We start from the raw sequence: 13,784 nt of genomic DNA, 5'->3' as shown, positions 1-13,784 counted from the left end.
CTGACAGCATAACTCCAGACCTCAATTTGACGCTCACCACTTACCTCGTCACCATTAGATTACGTAAGTTAAATTACCTCCCATTCAGTTGAATCAGCAGACAGAAAGCGCAGGGGTAGGGGTGGGGTACCGCCACCTGAAAACACCCTTGATTCACCCTAGCAAAGAGTCGCATTTCTGCAGGCGTCTCTGTAAGTATATTTATGCCTCCCGCTACGTCACTATGGATTGCATTTCACAATGTGCGTTGCTAAGGCTAAGCTCGGTTTGCTGGGAAGAGAACTAAGCTGACAAAAATCTTCGCCATAATTTGGCCACCCAGTTAAGTGGCCGTTTATCGTAAGATCATCTCAAATTAAAGTAGAACAGGAAATGGGTACCTTTTTCCAGCAAAGGTGAGGGTAAACACGCCTTACGTGACACTTCGTCTGCTACAATGTACCATCGATAATGCTCCAAAAATGGGAGGGGTAAAGTGGGTGGGAAGGAACTTGCCCTGCACCAATGCTTCTGGGAAAAAGGCCTGCAACGCGATGCTCAAATGCTTAAATCTAAATCTATTCGAGTCCCGGATGTGACTCCATCCGGGAAACTAACCACGGGGCAGGTCGCATAAAATTATTAATTCCCTTTGGTAATAAAAATGTCATTTTGTTTTTCAATGACCTCTGCAAGATTCTCAGGATACACTTGCTGGCGGTTTGTCAACAAAAATACCTATATTCTTGCAAGACCAAACAATTTATTTGTCATCCGTGGCACTTAACCCTAACGTTAAAGTTTCATCCAAACGATGACAGATCAATTGATAACGGTTTCGCTTTACAATTATGTCTTTGCATATCCCGTATACAGGAACACGAAACTGCTGCTAAAAGGAAATCAAACGTCCAGTTAACACGACAGTCCAGCTTGTTCAGACAACTGTTTGTTAATTAGAACCGATAATGGAACCAAGGAAGAAAACTTCCTCCAAATGTGGCGAAGTTCTCCACAAAGGTTCTTCGTTTCTGTCCTTTATTTCGTTGTTGTTGATCGTGGCGCTGTTTTTGAGAATGGAATCGATCAACAGAATAACAGAGATGAACGAACTGCGAATTTCCAAAGTGGAAAGCCGCATCGAGACAGAATTACTGCAGACAACAGATCACAAAAACGAAATGGAAACACCAGAAAGTAAGTACATGTAGCACTTTGATTTTGAACTGCATTACAGGAGTGAATTATATCAGAACAATCATGATATTGTTTATTGGATGGTTGCATGATTTTTTGAAAGACACTGTAGCGACATATCTATCACCTGTGGGAGGCAAACCTCTCAGTCGAAAAAGTCGATGTTTGTCTGAACGTATACTTCCAATCTGCCGGGCGTGTGTTAAATTCTATTGATTATTCAGAAAGAGTTCTCTACGTGGGTTCTTCTTCAACAGATCTAGAAGAAAGAGGAAGACATACGGAATCGATCGATACAGGAAGTCCCGACATTCTGAAACCAAACATCGCGTTACATACCAGTGATTATGTTACTAAAATGTACAATTGTTTTCCATCTTCTTTTTCCTTATGTCATCGTTACGACCTAGCCAACAAAAACAAAAAAAGACATCTTTTGCGATGGCTTTCAGTTTAACGGTGTCGTAATATATGTATTATAATTATGAACATATGTTTTTATCTTGATCTGGGTATGAAATATTTGACAAGTGTTCAACTAGGTCAGTCTGGCAATGATCTTTGGTAAGAGGACTGGGCTTGAGTATTTAGCAACCCTCTTTGGAGTGTTCAGGGTACTATATCGGAATTTTGATGCTATTAAGCGCTGGATTTAGCCATTTGTATAGTTCATCACTATGACATTTTGCCAATTCAAATATATATATATCTATTAAAATGAAAACAAAAACAAACAAAAACACTCGTTAACGATTTCAAGTGGGTAAACTATAAATGTCCAACTGAGCGCGTTATTCGTTCTGGGTTACACGCGGGGAGATCGGTGGGTGGGGGAGGGGGGGGGGAATCACATACAAAATATGATGGATACACTAATGAATCATCTTTTGCCCTTCGTCAAGTAAGTCATTTTCTGACAACTCAAGAAAGGAAAATTAATATACCCTGATAAGGCTCAAACCTTGAGAGCTCCTAGCTAAGATGAGAAGTACACGAGAGTATCTTTATTTCTCCTGAAATCAGTCGAGACGAACATGATAAGCTGTCGTCGTTAAATGTCCGATAATAAGGAAATGAATACAAAGCAAACAAATAAAACGAAATGTAGAGGCGAAACAAACAAAGGTTCTCTCATGTCGCTTCTCTGTATTATTCATTATTAAAGTTGGGTCCCGCCGCGGAACAAAGGAAGACGGAATCGATGAAAACAAAGCTTGTTATAGATGATATTGAGTCACAAAGAATCCTGCTAACAGTGCTATGGTACAGAAAGCATTGCAGTTTATAGTGAAACTCGAGAAATTTGTTTAATAACACGAGTAGACACTGAACCACCGACTCCAATCACACGTCACGTATCGCGTGTCGTCGATTACGCGACACGCCTGCAATACCTCTAAAAATGAGTGTTTTCGGCAAAAAAGTGTTGTTCCTTTCTTCATCACCGCGGCTCAGAATAACGTGAAAGTTGTTTTTCTTTCAGGACATCGCCAAAGAAACAAAAGAAATGTGCCCCACAAACAAAACACTCCAAAAATATCTCTGCGGCAAATCCGCCAGGAAATAGACAAGAAGTTAAGTCAAGCGTGCACTAGCAATGACACACTTTGCCAAGTAGGACCACAGGGGCCGCCAGGAGATCCCGGTGCGCTCGGATATCCCGGATACAAAGGAGAAAAAGGAGCCCCTGGGATGACCGGGTCGCGGGTACCTTTGGGTCCTGTATGAGCTCCTGGACCAAGTGGAAAACAAGGTCGTCAAGGACCACAGGGAATTAAGGGCGACGTAGGCGACGAGGGGCCTCGTGGAATCCCTGGGGTAAAAGGAGATGTTGGAGCAACGGGCCGTCCAGGAGAAAAGGGCTCGATTGGCTCGCAAGGAAACAAGGGGAACACGGGCTACAGGGGCCTTCAGGGACCAAAAGGAGAATGCATTGTTGACCCAAAGATCAGTATATATCCAGTGTCCCAGGAAGTCTTTATCAACACAACGGCAATATTCTACTGCTGGGTTGACGGTCAGACATCTAAACAGATAACGTGGAGTAAGCTTGGAGGTGCCTTGCTCAATGATACCACTGTGAAAGATGGTGCACTGCATATCAACAATGTGCAAAGGTCTCATGTTGGATCATACATGTGCACGGCAAATACTGGTCATGGAATCCTAAAGGCCATTAGCAGAATGCGACTAAAAGGTATATTACTTTCATTCTCTTTGATTTAATGAACTAATTGATATCAAAAATCGCTTGTAATTCTAGTCATCTTGATAGCGATAGGAAAAAACAAACATTATGCCGATAACCGAAAGCATAATGTTATTTTATCGCGAGGCATTTCTGGTTTCTTATCAGTTTGCGGGTTGTACTCTAATCTGGTAACAATGGAAGTCTCCTGTCCAATGACAAATGGGCGCGTGTCAAAGTTAAGTACAAAAGGTTGGTTATCTCGTACACGCGGCCCCTTTCCACTATTGCCATCATCGCAAGAAGAACTTTTCTTCTTTTTAGCGTTCAGACGTATTTGTTCTTTTTCCCTCCACCTCCCCGGTCACCGACCCGCAGACTGTCAACATATCTTATGTAGTATTTTACTTTAGTTTTTACTGGTCGCGAAATGTTTAACCCCACCTTTCCTGAAGAGTTTTTAATCTTTGTTTGTAACCTTAGTTTCAATTAAACTCGTCACATTTGCGGCCACTTATCCGAAACGATTCGTTTCTATTGTCGTCTACCTATCTCTCCGGCAAACCAGTGCGACGCCTTGCGAAGCTCTCGATGTCTTAATGTTTGCGAATGACTCAAGATAAAATATTATTTTGTAGTTACTCCTACATTCCTGTTCTAAGTCTTTTCAGAATTCCTGATTCTTGTGTAAATAAACCCGTCTGATGACAAGCGGTCGTGTCCTTCACAGCTCTTATATATGCCTGTGGTTACTCTTGGGTGGAGCTCAGTGGCTTTGTAATCATATTTTTTGATATCGTTTGGACTTGGGCAGTCTGCAATTTCATTCGTGGCAAAAACGGCCGATTTCTTGGCCCTTGAAACTCACAATCTGTTCTTTCAGTTATTCTCCACTTGATTAATATGTTGGACTTTTAAAAAAGGATTTTTTTGCATAGTTCTCGTGCTTTAAGATGATGCTATACGGGACAACTTCCAACGACGACGACGTCACGCGCTGATGAGACTTCAAAAAAACTCAGTGGTAAGGCAGTTCGCGGGAAAATTATGCCAAGGGTATAAATAAAACTAGAAAATGTTTGTCATAATGTTTACTTTCTTATTTAGAGCAACCGGTTATTACAAACAGACCTCCCTCCCAGGTGTCTGTAGTTCAAGGATCAACTTTAAATCTTTGTTGTGAAGCAACAGGCTCTCCTCCACCCAAGGTGCAGTGGTCACGTGTTCAACAGTCTTCTGATACAACACTGGCTTCTCAGCAAAAAGGATGCCTTGAAATTAACCCGGTCAAGTACAACAGTGACGGAGATTACATCTGCCAAGCAAAAAACCGTTTTGGACTAGCGGAAATCACAACTACAGTCATTGTTACTATGAAAAGTTGAGTGTGGTACATTGTGTATCCTTACGACCGTTTTTAACAAGATGTTCTATTTTTTTATTTCTAAAAGCAGAAAATTAAAAAAAAAGACGATTCTAATAATTTATGTGTTATCATACACCAAACGTGCAACTGGAATGGAACTTTGTTCAAAATGCTCTAATGTGAAAAAAAAAAAAAAAAAAAAAAAAAAAGACCGCATAACTATATTGAAACTTTTCATCCACTTTTCAGCTGCTCCTTCGTGTGAAGAGGCTCTGTTGATAGCAGATCAGAAGTTATCTGATGGAGAATACCACCTTACTCATGGAAAAGTAAGTTAATAACGTGTCCAGTTACGATTAGATTTAAGAGGCAACATTAAATATAAGATATCCCAAACTTTGTAGTCCAGCGTAACCGGTCAGCCTATATAAAAGTGCAGCAGAATTCACGGACATTAAACTGACAGAGTTTCAAGGAGTGATCTAGGCAAGTGTGCATTATATTTTAAAACCTTTTCATCGGTTCACAGTTACTATTAAAAATTTCCCCCATTTTCAAAGAGCCATTAGTTAGTCAGTTAAAGGAAGGAAACTTATTTAAATCTGCAGTAGTTAAACGATTTCCAAAGACAACGTTTGTATCAGTCTTGAATTGAACAGCGCCTTTTGTTTTGACAAAGTATATAAATTTTGCGAGGACAACGGAGAAGGACTGCATATATTTTCCGATTCATTGCCTTGGATTTTTGTCGATGTTTCCATATAGCTCTGCGTCCTGGGAAGTCAAAGCAAGTGGAGAAGGGTTTTCACAGAAACGAAATCTGTGTTTATAGGAACTGGTTATTCCGAATCATTTATGCGTTATTTTATGAGCTTTCCCGATGTTTCCTATTTTAAACTTTCGCCAACAGTGCTTACAATATGCTGTATGCCTTTGTACGCAACACCAGAATTGAAACGAAATTTATCTCAACCAGGCCTACAGATATGTTTCCAACAGTTATACTTCGCAGGTAAAGTGATTTTACCACATGGCCTCCAGCTGCTGGGCGGAAAACAAACTGACCCTCCTAGAATGCAAAGCGCAACAAACATACTTCTCCTGACTTCTCATTGTTTCACCTGGGAGGAACCGAAACGCGGCACAACCAACTAAAAGAATTGTCGTGCATGCACTTGTGTGTGTTTGCTGATATCATTTATAATCGAGAGAAAATTCAAGGAGTTTCCAAGCAGTTTAAGAAGAAATGGTTAAATCAAGAGGGTTCTAAGCATCTTTGACAACCAAATTTCACCAACACCAAACTCTAAATCAAAGGCTAAATTGAAAACCAAATTCGTCGCCTCTTCTTTCACATTTTAAACGCTTAAAAAAGGTATAGTGCATAACAACCGGGCCATTTTCTGATATCATTCCAGGTTTACTGTGACATGACATCAGATGGCAAAGGATGGACTCTTATCGCTCGATTCTCAAATAATGACAACAAGAACTGGATGAAAGACAGTGGTTACTGGCGGTATGACCAGCAAGTTGCCATGGGAACAACGTACAGTCCATCTGTTAACGCTGACATGATCTCACCCGCCTTTTGGTTGGTCAGCGGCAGAGAGTTTAAGATCACGCGCAGTGATGACCCCAGTCACACTCCCTTGTTACAGACCACAGGTAACTGTTTGGCTGGACAAACATTCCGATCAAAAATCGCAAGTTATGGCGACTTTAGAAATGGCAAAGTTTGGGCCAGTGACCAGTGCCTGGGAAGCTGCACGGTTCAATACGGCGGTCAGTACAAGTCAACAGACGGGTTTCAACAGGCTGAGTGCAATGGAAACATCCAAAGCGCCAACAAGATCGGTTTCTGGTGTGACACAGACGCTAGAATTGGATATGGTGACGGATCAGTGATGATGATTGGTGGAGGAGGAAGTTCTTGTGACCGTGCTGATCACGGGATTGGAATAAGCGAAGCAGATGAAGCTAGCTTTTATTATTCAACGGAATATGACTTTGGTTATGGTACAGGTTCATCGTCTCAGTCCTACTCTTTGAATGTGTGGATTCGTTGAGTAGCCGTGATTAGAAATAAGGTACATCAAAGTTTATATTACGACCGTATATCTATTGTAATGGATCTTGTTGAAGAACCACTACAGAGAGGGACAGCGCAACAAAGCAGCATTTCCCCCCCATGATAGATAAATAATAATTTTTTTTTTTTCGAGCAATTGGTCTACCATCCTGTGTGGTACACGTGTGTGTTACTGCCAAAACTTCCCGAGTACTGAGAAATGAAAACAAAGGCGGCAAAAATTGCTCTCGTTAGTTAAGCTGATATTCAATTTCTTTGTGCAGTTGTCATTCCAAATTTCACTCCAGTTCTCGTTGAAAGCATTTTTGACTGTGACTCAGAAAGTGAGGATGATATGCACTGACCGTTTTTTGGACAAATCTAGTTTCATTATAACTGGCTAAACTTAATTCCTGTCGTCCTCTGTCAGGAAGGATTTCATTTAGCAGCCAAAGCAGCATGAATTATGCATATGTTGCACTTAAGTATGAGGAAATGGAAGCCTAAAGGGAATTCAATTTGCCAAAATAAAGTGAACTATTGTTAATGAATATCACCTAAAATGAATGAACAATTAAAAAGTCACACAATATTAAAAGGGTAATAAATAAGTGAGATCCAAAGTTTCCTTTTACACACCCCCATCCAGAGGTGATTGAGAACCCGTCGAACATGCACTGATGAAAAATATCGGACGAATTTCCCGCCCAGTACAATACCCATTTAGTCTACCGTGTCACGGAAAGGCTCATATTCTTTCGAATTCCTCATACATGTATAATTAGATAATTTATAGCTGAAAAAGACCGACAGCAATTTAATTTATAGAACTTCCTGACAATTTGTGACTCCTCTTTCTACTCTTTTGTTAAACTGAACCGCGTCTTGGTAGCAACTGTATCATATTTTGAATTTGGTACTGTGCCAAACGATCGCCTTTTCTTTTTCTCCAGTTTTTACTCATGTCCAGGGCTAGCCATTATAACAAACAGAGCGAAATTTTGCATTGGTTGACAACTGTTTGGTTATCGAGTTTACTATGGGCAGTGTCAGAATGTTGAACTGAAATAGCTGACAGGAAGTCTTAAATATTTAGTACATCTGTTTTCGGTCAAGGCCAGGGAAGTTGTCCTCTGGTGAAATAAACCCCTTAATTCAACAATTTTGTTTACCGTTCAAACTGAAAGAAATCGGTGAAACTAAAAGGAAATTAAATATCCTGGAGAAAATAGAAAGCGCTTCCAAGGTGGGAGAGGTTGACTTGCTGTGCTGTCTGTCTTTCACTCTCAACTAAATTAAAAGCTGTTAAGAAAAAAAGTTGTTGTCAGGACAATGTGCAAACTTTGCTCTTGACTTGCCAGTAACTTTCATTCACAGAAACAAATAAATGGATTGGTGGACTCTGGACTTAGTAGTAGTTAATAGTGAAATTGTAGTGAAATAGCCTGGAAAAGTAAAGTAAGGTTATACCCCCTCCCCCCCCCCCCCCCCCCCCCACTACCCCTTTAATGTCTCGGCGCATTGTGTAATATTTGGGGCACTAGACGAGATGAGCATCGAATGAGCAGAGCAGAACAGGGAATAACATTGTCATTTCATTCCAAGTTTCTTTAAAGTAATTATATGGTGTGTGCTATTTATTGGCCTCTTCGACGAAATCATACACTGATTTAAACGAAAGTGTCAAAATTTAGTCACATAAACTGCACTGTATCCCAAAAAGTCTAGCTGTGCGGAGTCAAAGCTTAATTATTATTATGCTGTCAAGCGCTGCGTGCGTGCAAGATGAACCAAATACTATACTCCGTGATAGATAAAGGTATCTTGCCCATTTGGGATAACTAGTGTTCTTTATGCCATATTGACCAAGCAGGCTGGATATTGGACTCGTTCTCCGTCTCGGTCCATAAACACGCGAATAATAAGCACTTGGCCAACATCCAGTCATCTTGACTTCACACGGTCAATAATCCATACATGAAAAGAAACATCACATGGCTATTCACTTTTGTAAAAATTTGTTACATTTCGGGCACTGAGTAACATCTCAATTTTCAGACAAGACTAGGACAAGGAGGGGGAACTTCTCACATCCACCTTCGCCAAGAGTTTTATTACTACAGTTGCTATACAGTGTTACCAACGAAAAGGACTAAGCATCTTTTGGAATGACCCCTACCATGCTCTCAGGATATCCTCATCCGTCCTTTAAGAATACAAAATTACACGTGCATGATATTCATGCCGGGACTAAAACAACGAAGTTGTCATCTTTCAGTTGGCACTAAGGGGTCAAAGTTTTTTTCCAAGCGATGATAGATCAGTTATGTCTTGGCATATTCCGTATACAGGAAGACGAAACTGCTGCTAAAAGGAAATCAAACGTTCAGTTTACACGACAGTCGAGCTTGTTCAGACAACTGTTTGTTAATTAGAGCCGATCATGGAACCAAACAAGAAAACTTCCTCCAAATGTGGCAACGTTCTCCACAAAGGTTCTTCGTTTCTGTCCTTTATTTCGTTGTTGTTGATTGTTGCGCTGTCTTTGAGAATGGAATCGATAAACAGGAAAACAGAGATGAACGAACTGCGAATTTCGAAGGTCGAAAGCCGCGTCGAGACCGAATCGCCGCAGACAACAGACCACAAAAACGAAATGGAAACACGAGAGAGTAAGTACAAGATGACACTTTGCCATCGCTATATATATATGTACTACAAGATTCTATTGGGGACTGAAGTTTAGTAACTGCACGCATGCATGTGCATTTCACAGCCGCTGCTACTACATTTTGTCACGAGCGAAAAAGCCGGCGACAGTAGTTACCCAAGAAGTCAGAGACCGTTTTCATATCTAGCCATGGTTCCTGGCTGCAAACACTAAGTGTAAGCGCATGTCTCGATAATCATGGACGAGTTTTGGTGAAAACGAAACGTTAAAATCATCACGACATTCATTTACAGTAACGTCGTCACTGCACTCACAGAGGTATAAAAAAAAAACTTTACGCGTCTGGACTCGACTGACATTTTGCGTTTCTTGCGGCTTACAGTAAGACTCGTAACTTCTTGCGCCTTCTTGTGCTTAAACATTCAACTTCCTGTTTCCAAACTTTCCTGCAGGCAAACTGCAAAAACACCACATTTACATTTCTTATGCTTGTTTGCGTGTTCTTGTGGCGTAAGAACTTCTTGTGCATTTCTTGCGCGTGAATGAAAGGAGTAGTCTAAGATATACATGACTGAACACGAGTTACATGAAGCGTGTTTATAACCTTACTGATCGGGTGATACTGAAACCAAAAATAGACGAAAATAGACGACGGTTTCTCACTTCTGTCTTCGTTATTTGATGCCGTGCTTTCCTGACATATACCGATGTTATTTATTTCAAGTCAGGATGTATGTGATGTCAAAACATACATTTTTGTTTTGGTAGAAGAAATGGGTTTTAATATCAGGGCAATGGGATTGTCCCTAGCTAGACTTGTAGGTTTGTTGATATACAATCTTGTTTATGAGAGATGGCAGGGGTCGACACAGCTCAAATTGAGATGTTTTGTCTTTTTTCGAAATTGCCCTAAAAGGAAAATATCACGACTTAACTAACAGAGTATAACTGAAGTGTCTGTTGACTAAATCCGCCTACAAAATAACGAGGCTGGTTATTCTAGAAACTTTCCAAACACATCATCCATAGTATACAATCCGTGATGACAAAACTTCCAAATAGGCCTCTCTCCGCTTTCTTTTCACACAAAGAAACATACATTCCCTATCCACTAAATTAGAAGACAATTCTAGCTCAAGAGATAAGAATATAATTGTAGTGTGGCTTTCCACCCACCTATACCTTCAATCAACCTCCGTCAGGGGTTTACAGTGATGTAATAAACGAAGAAGTCTCAGTATTTTTTCTTTTTCACAATGATCCTTACAGGATTCTCAGAATACTTCCCCCCGGGCACTGATTATCAAATTAAGTAAAGTTACATTCATGCCGGGAGATATTCTTGGCACTCAGAGAAAGATTAAAGTTTCTTCCAAACGATGATAGATCAATTAACAACGGTTTCGCTTTACAGTTGAATGTCTTGCCGGGCATATCCCGTATACAGGAACACGAAACTGCTGCTAAAAGGAAATCAAACGTTCAGTTTACACGACAGTCGAACTTCTTCCTGTTGTTCAGACAACTGTTTGTTAATTAGAACCGATCATGGAATCAAACAAGAAGACTTCCTCCAAATGTGGCGAAGTTCTCCACAAAGGTTCTTCGTTTCTATCCTTTATTTCGTTGTTGTTGATTGTTGCGCTGGTTTTGAGAAAGGAATCGATAAACAGGAAAACAGAGATGAACGAACTGCGAATTTCGAAAGTCGAAAGCCGCGTGGAGACCGAATCACTGCAGACAACAGACCACAAAAAAGAAATGGAAATACCAGAGTTAGTAAAAGTCCTTGTTTTTTTGATTGTCAGTTTTATTTTTTACATTATATAGTAGTGGCAGAACCATTTAGATGTCTCTTAATCTTCATTCGGGGGAAAAGGGATAGTACATTTAGACACTTGAAATTATGCTGTCGCGTATTCTGAAACAAATTATACTTGTCCGAGGTTAAGATCGCTAATTACCTCGAGTAAAAAAAAAAAAAAAAAAAACTGTATGTGCTTAATACAGCGAGATGTCTTTGAACTGAATTTCTTCTTCGTTGTGATCTATTTTCAGCAGAAGAGAGATTCCATGTTGATATACGTGACTGATCAAATTACGGAAAGTGTGTTTACTATACGGTACTTACTGATCAGGCAAAACTGAAATTAAACTGATCCATCGTCGTGTATCACTGATAGTAAAACAACGGAAATTTGTTCTTCATGCACGCACCGTGACTTTTATTTTCGTTATTTAACACAATAGAGCGACGTTCAAAGGCTCTAAATAAGTCACGATGTATAGATATCCATTTATTTTTAGCTGGGTAAAAGGAGTGAAATATTTGGCATACCGCCACGGGTTTCATACGTAATGTCTGAAATCAAAAGAGTCAAACAAGCCAACTGGCATTCGTCGACTATTTCCCTAAAAGGAATCATAGAGGTCTGCACGTAGCCTATTATTTTCATGTCCTGTTTCTTACAGATTCCGAAAAGACAACGAACACCAAAGTTCGCCGCAGCTTGATCTCAGTCAGTAACAAATCTCTCAGCATAGAAGATGTCCGTAATGAAATCGCCAAACGGTTCAGTAAACTCAAACCAGCATCACTGTGTCAGCCATTGGAGAAAGTGTGCGTCCCAGGCCCTCCTGGTAAGAAAGGAAGCAAAGGTTCTCGAGGAAGACGAGGGGTGCAAGGTGCCAAGGGTAAAAAGGGAGTGCAAGGCATCATGGGTTTACCAGGTAGACACGGCAAGCAAGGTATCATGGGAAATCAAGGACCAAAAGGAGAAAAAGGCGATAAAGGTGAGAAAGACGTGTACTACAAATCTATTTTGAAATGCGAAATTCCAAAACTATAACTCTCACCTGAAATTATAGGAAGATCGTTGTCCCCGTAATTGATGCGGCGTGGTTAATGAGTCAAGATAAAATAATATTAAAGTAAATGTTAAACTGATGTAGCTACGGACATTGTGCTCACAATTAGAAGTCTTCGCGCAATGATTGTAAACTAATGTATTAGCGCGGAAAGCCAGAATTAAATTAGAACAGAAGTTACCTGCAGATAAGTAAAAAATCCTTTATTTAAAACACGATTATCGTTTAAGCACTACATGCTTGAGGGGTTGTGTATCTTACTCGAGCTGTAAATTTGTGAGTCTAGTGCCATAGCTTTACCTCATATTCAGTTGATGCCATCGTAAGCCGTCTATATTGTGAGTTCTGTTAATTTGTCCTTGTTATGTGGTGATTACTATGTTCTATGGAGAGAATGATACACTCTAACTTCATACATGCACATATCCCAAGAAAATGCGAAAAGTTAAACCAAATTGGCTTGTTTTATATCTCTGTCCTTTATGATGACAAATTGTGACGCAACATTGTCAGAGTAGCTGTGGATCTACACATGAAATTGCACTAAAAAATAAAAGTTTGGAAATATATTCAATTCAAGTCTGCGCGTGATGGCGTCATGTATGTGTCTCTTCTCCCATTGCAGTCACAAATTACCTATTGAGCGCATGAGAAATTTTTCAGTTATCGTAGAATTATATGACTTTTTCTTTACATGGCTCGTTTTCCTTTGTTCTTCGAGGCTAACAATTATATTAAATAAACCCTGCTAACTAACAGCTGTCTGAAAAGCTGGTGGTGGCTTTGATTGTAACAGGGGAGTGCGGGGCTGATATTTTAATAACCCCCTAGGGGATTATTAAAGTTGATAATCCCCTAGGTGAATATTACAATAATATTCCCCTCGCACACACCCACATGCCTTCCATTTCACGCCCACTTATTCCAGACATTCAAACACTAGAAGTTTACCTTTTTAGTGTTTTTTGGGATTCTCTCACTGTTCCTGGCCAGCACTGAGGTCTTTGTCATCCACGACTATGATATCCCTCTTCGACGCTTTCTTCTTGTTTGCTGTAGTCTCTTTTTCAACGCTGCCGATTGAAACTTCTTGATGCTCGTCCGAGTGGTCAAAGCTGAACAACCCTTCTGTCGCCACTTTGTGTAAGGAAAACTTCTTCTTCAGAGTCACTCATTTCAATTCTGCCATCTTTGCAGAACAGCTGTGAAAAACTGAAGTAATTGTTAAGCTGTCAGTTCTATTCAACAATGTCCAAATCCCAAAGCTATTTTCCTAATCTTTAATGTATTGTAAAGCTTCTTTAGAATGCATATGGTTGTTTTGGTCGATAAACCAAAAGCAAAAAAAATAAAATGTCTATTATGCTGTTTTACAATGGGTAAACCCCAGTGCGTTTTTTTCGCAACCATTGTTCTATTGTCAAGTGTATGCAAGGAAAACTAT

At 40.1% G+C, this 13,784-nt stretch overlaps 3 protein-coding genes and 1 pseudogene across 4 annotated transcripts in view; 3 read left to right on the top strand and 1 right to left on the bottom strand.

Annotated features, from left to right (window-relative positions):
* Positions 1 to 13,784, bottom strand: part of LOC149105547 (solute carrier family 35 member F3-like) — an 89,927-nt gene that overhangs the window by 20,844 nt on the left and 55,299 nt on the right. The window lies entirely within an intron of this gene.
* Positions 671 to 4,749, top strand: LOC149105555 (uncharacterized; annotated as a pseudogene). The gene is made up of 3 exons (XR_016201713.1): positions 671 to 1,176; positions 2,660 to 3,373; positions 4,472 to 4,749. The product of XR_016201713.1 is annotated as an uncharacterized LOC149105555 (transcript).
* Positions 4,473 to 12,007, top strand: LOC149105554 (uncharacterized). The gene is made up of 3 exons (XM_089270701.1): positions 4,473 to 5,059; positions 6,149 to 6,820; positions 11,945 to 12,007. The coding sequence occupies exons 1-2, from the start codon at positions 4,790 to 4,792 to the stop codon at positions 6,797 to 6,799; spliced, it is 921 nt and encodes a 306-aa protein (XP_089126827.1). The 5' UTR covers positions 4,473 to 4,789; the 3' UTR covers positions 6,800 to 6,820; positions 11,945 to 12,007.
* The window catches only part of LOC110055426 (uncharacterized), an 11,791-nt gene continuing 6,530 nt past the window's right edge, over positions 8,524 to 13,784 (top strand). The window contains exons 1-2 of the mRNA XM_089270671.1: positions 8,524 to 9,473; positions 11,945 to 12,265. Coding sequence (XP_089126797.1) covers positions 9,245 to 9,473; positions 11,945 to 12,265 — 550 coding nt within the window. The 5' untranslated portion in view covers positions 8,524 to 9,244. The remainder of the gene's footprint in view (positions 9,474 to 11,944; positions 12,266 to 13,784) is intronic.

The sequence above is a fragment of the Orbicella faveolata genome, unplaced genomic scaffold (genome assembly GCF_042242905.1).
Source record: "Orbicella faveolata isolate gen_17 unplaced genomic scaffold, um_ofav_v1 contig_34, whole genome shotgun sequence".
Taxonomy (NCBI): domain Eukaryota; kingdom Metazoa; phylum Cnidaria; class Anthozoa; order Scleractinia; family Merulinidae; genus Orbicella; species Orbicella faveolata.
Note: the sequence above shows the minus strand (reverse complement) of the source record. Positions and strands in the feature narration are given on the sequence as shown.

Coding starts and splice junctions, on each gene's coding strand:
- LOC149105554 (XM_089270701.1), top strand. CDS start 4,790: ATGTTCTATTTTTTTATTTCTAAAAGCAGAAAATTAAAAAAAAAGACG. Junction 5,060..6,148: donor ACCACCTTACTCATGGAAAA/GTAAGTTAATAA, acceptor ATATCATTCCAG/GTTTACTGTGACATGACATC.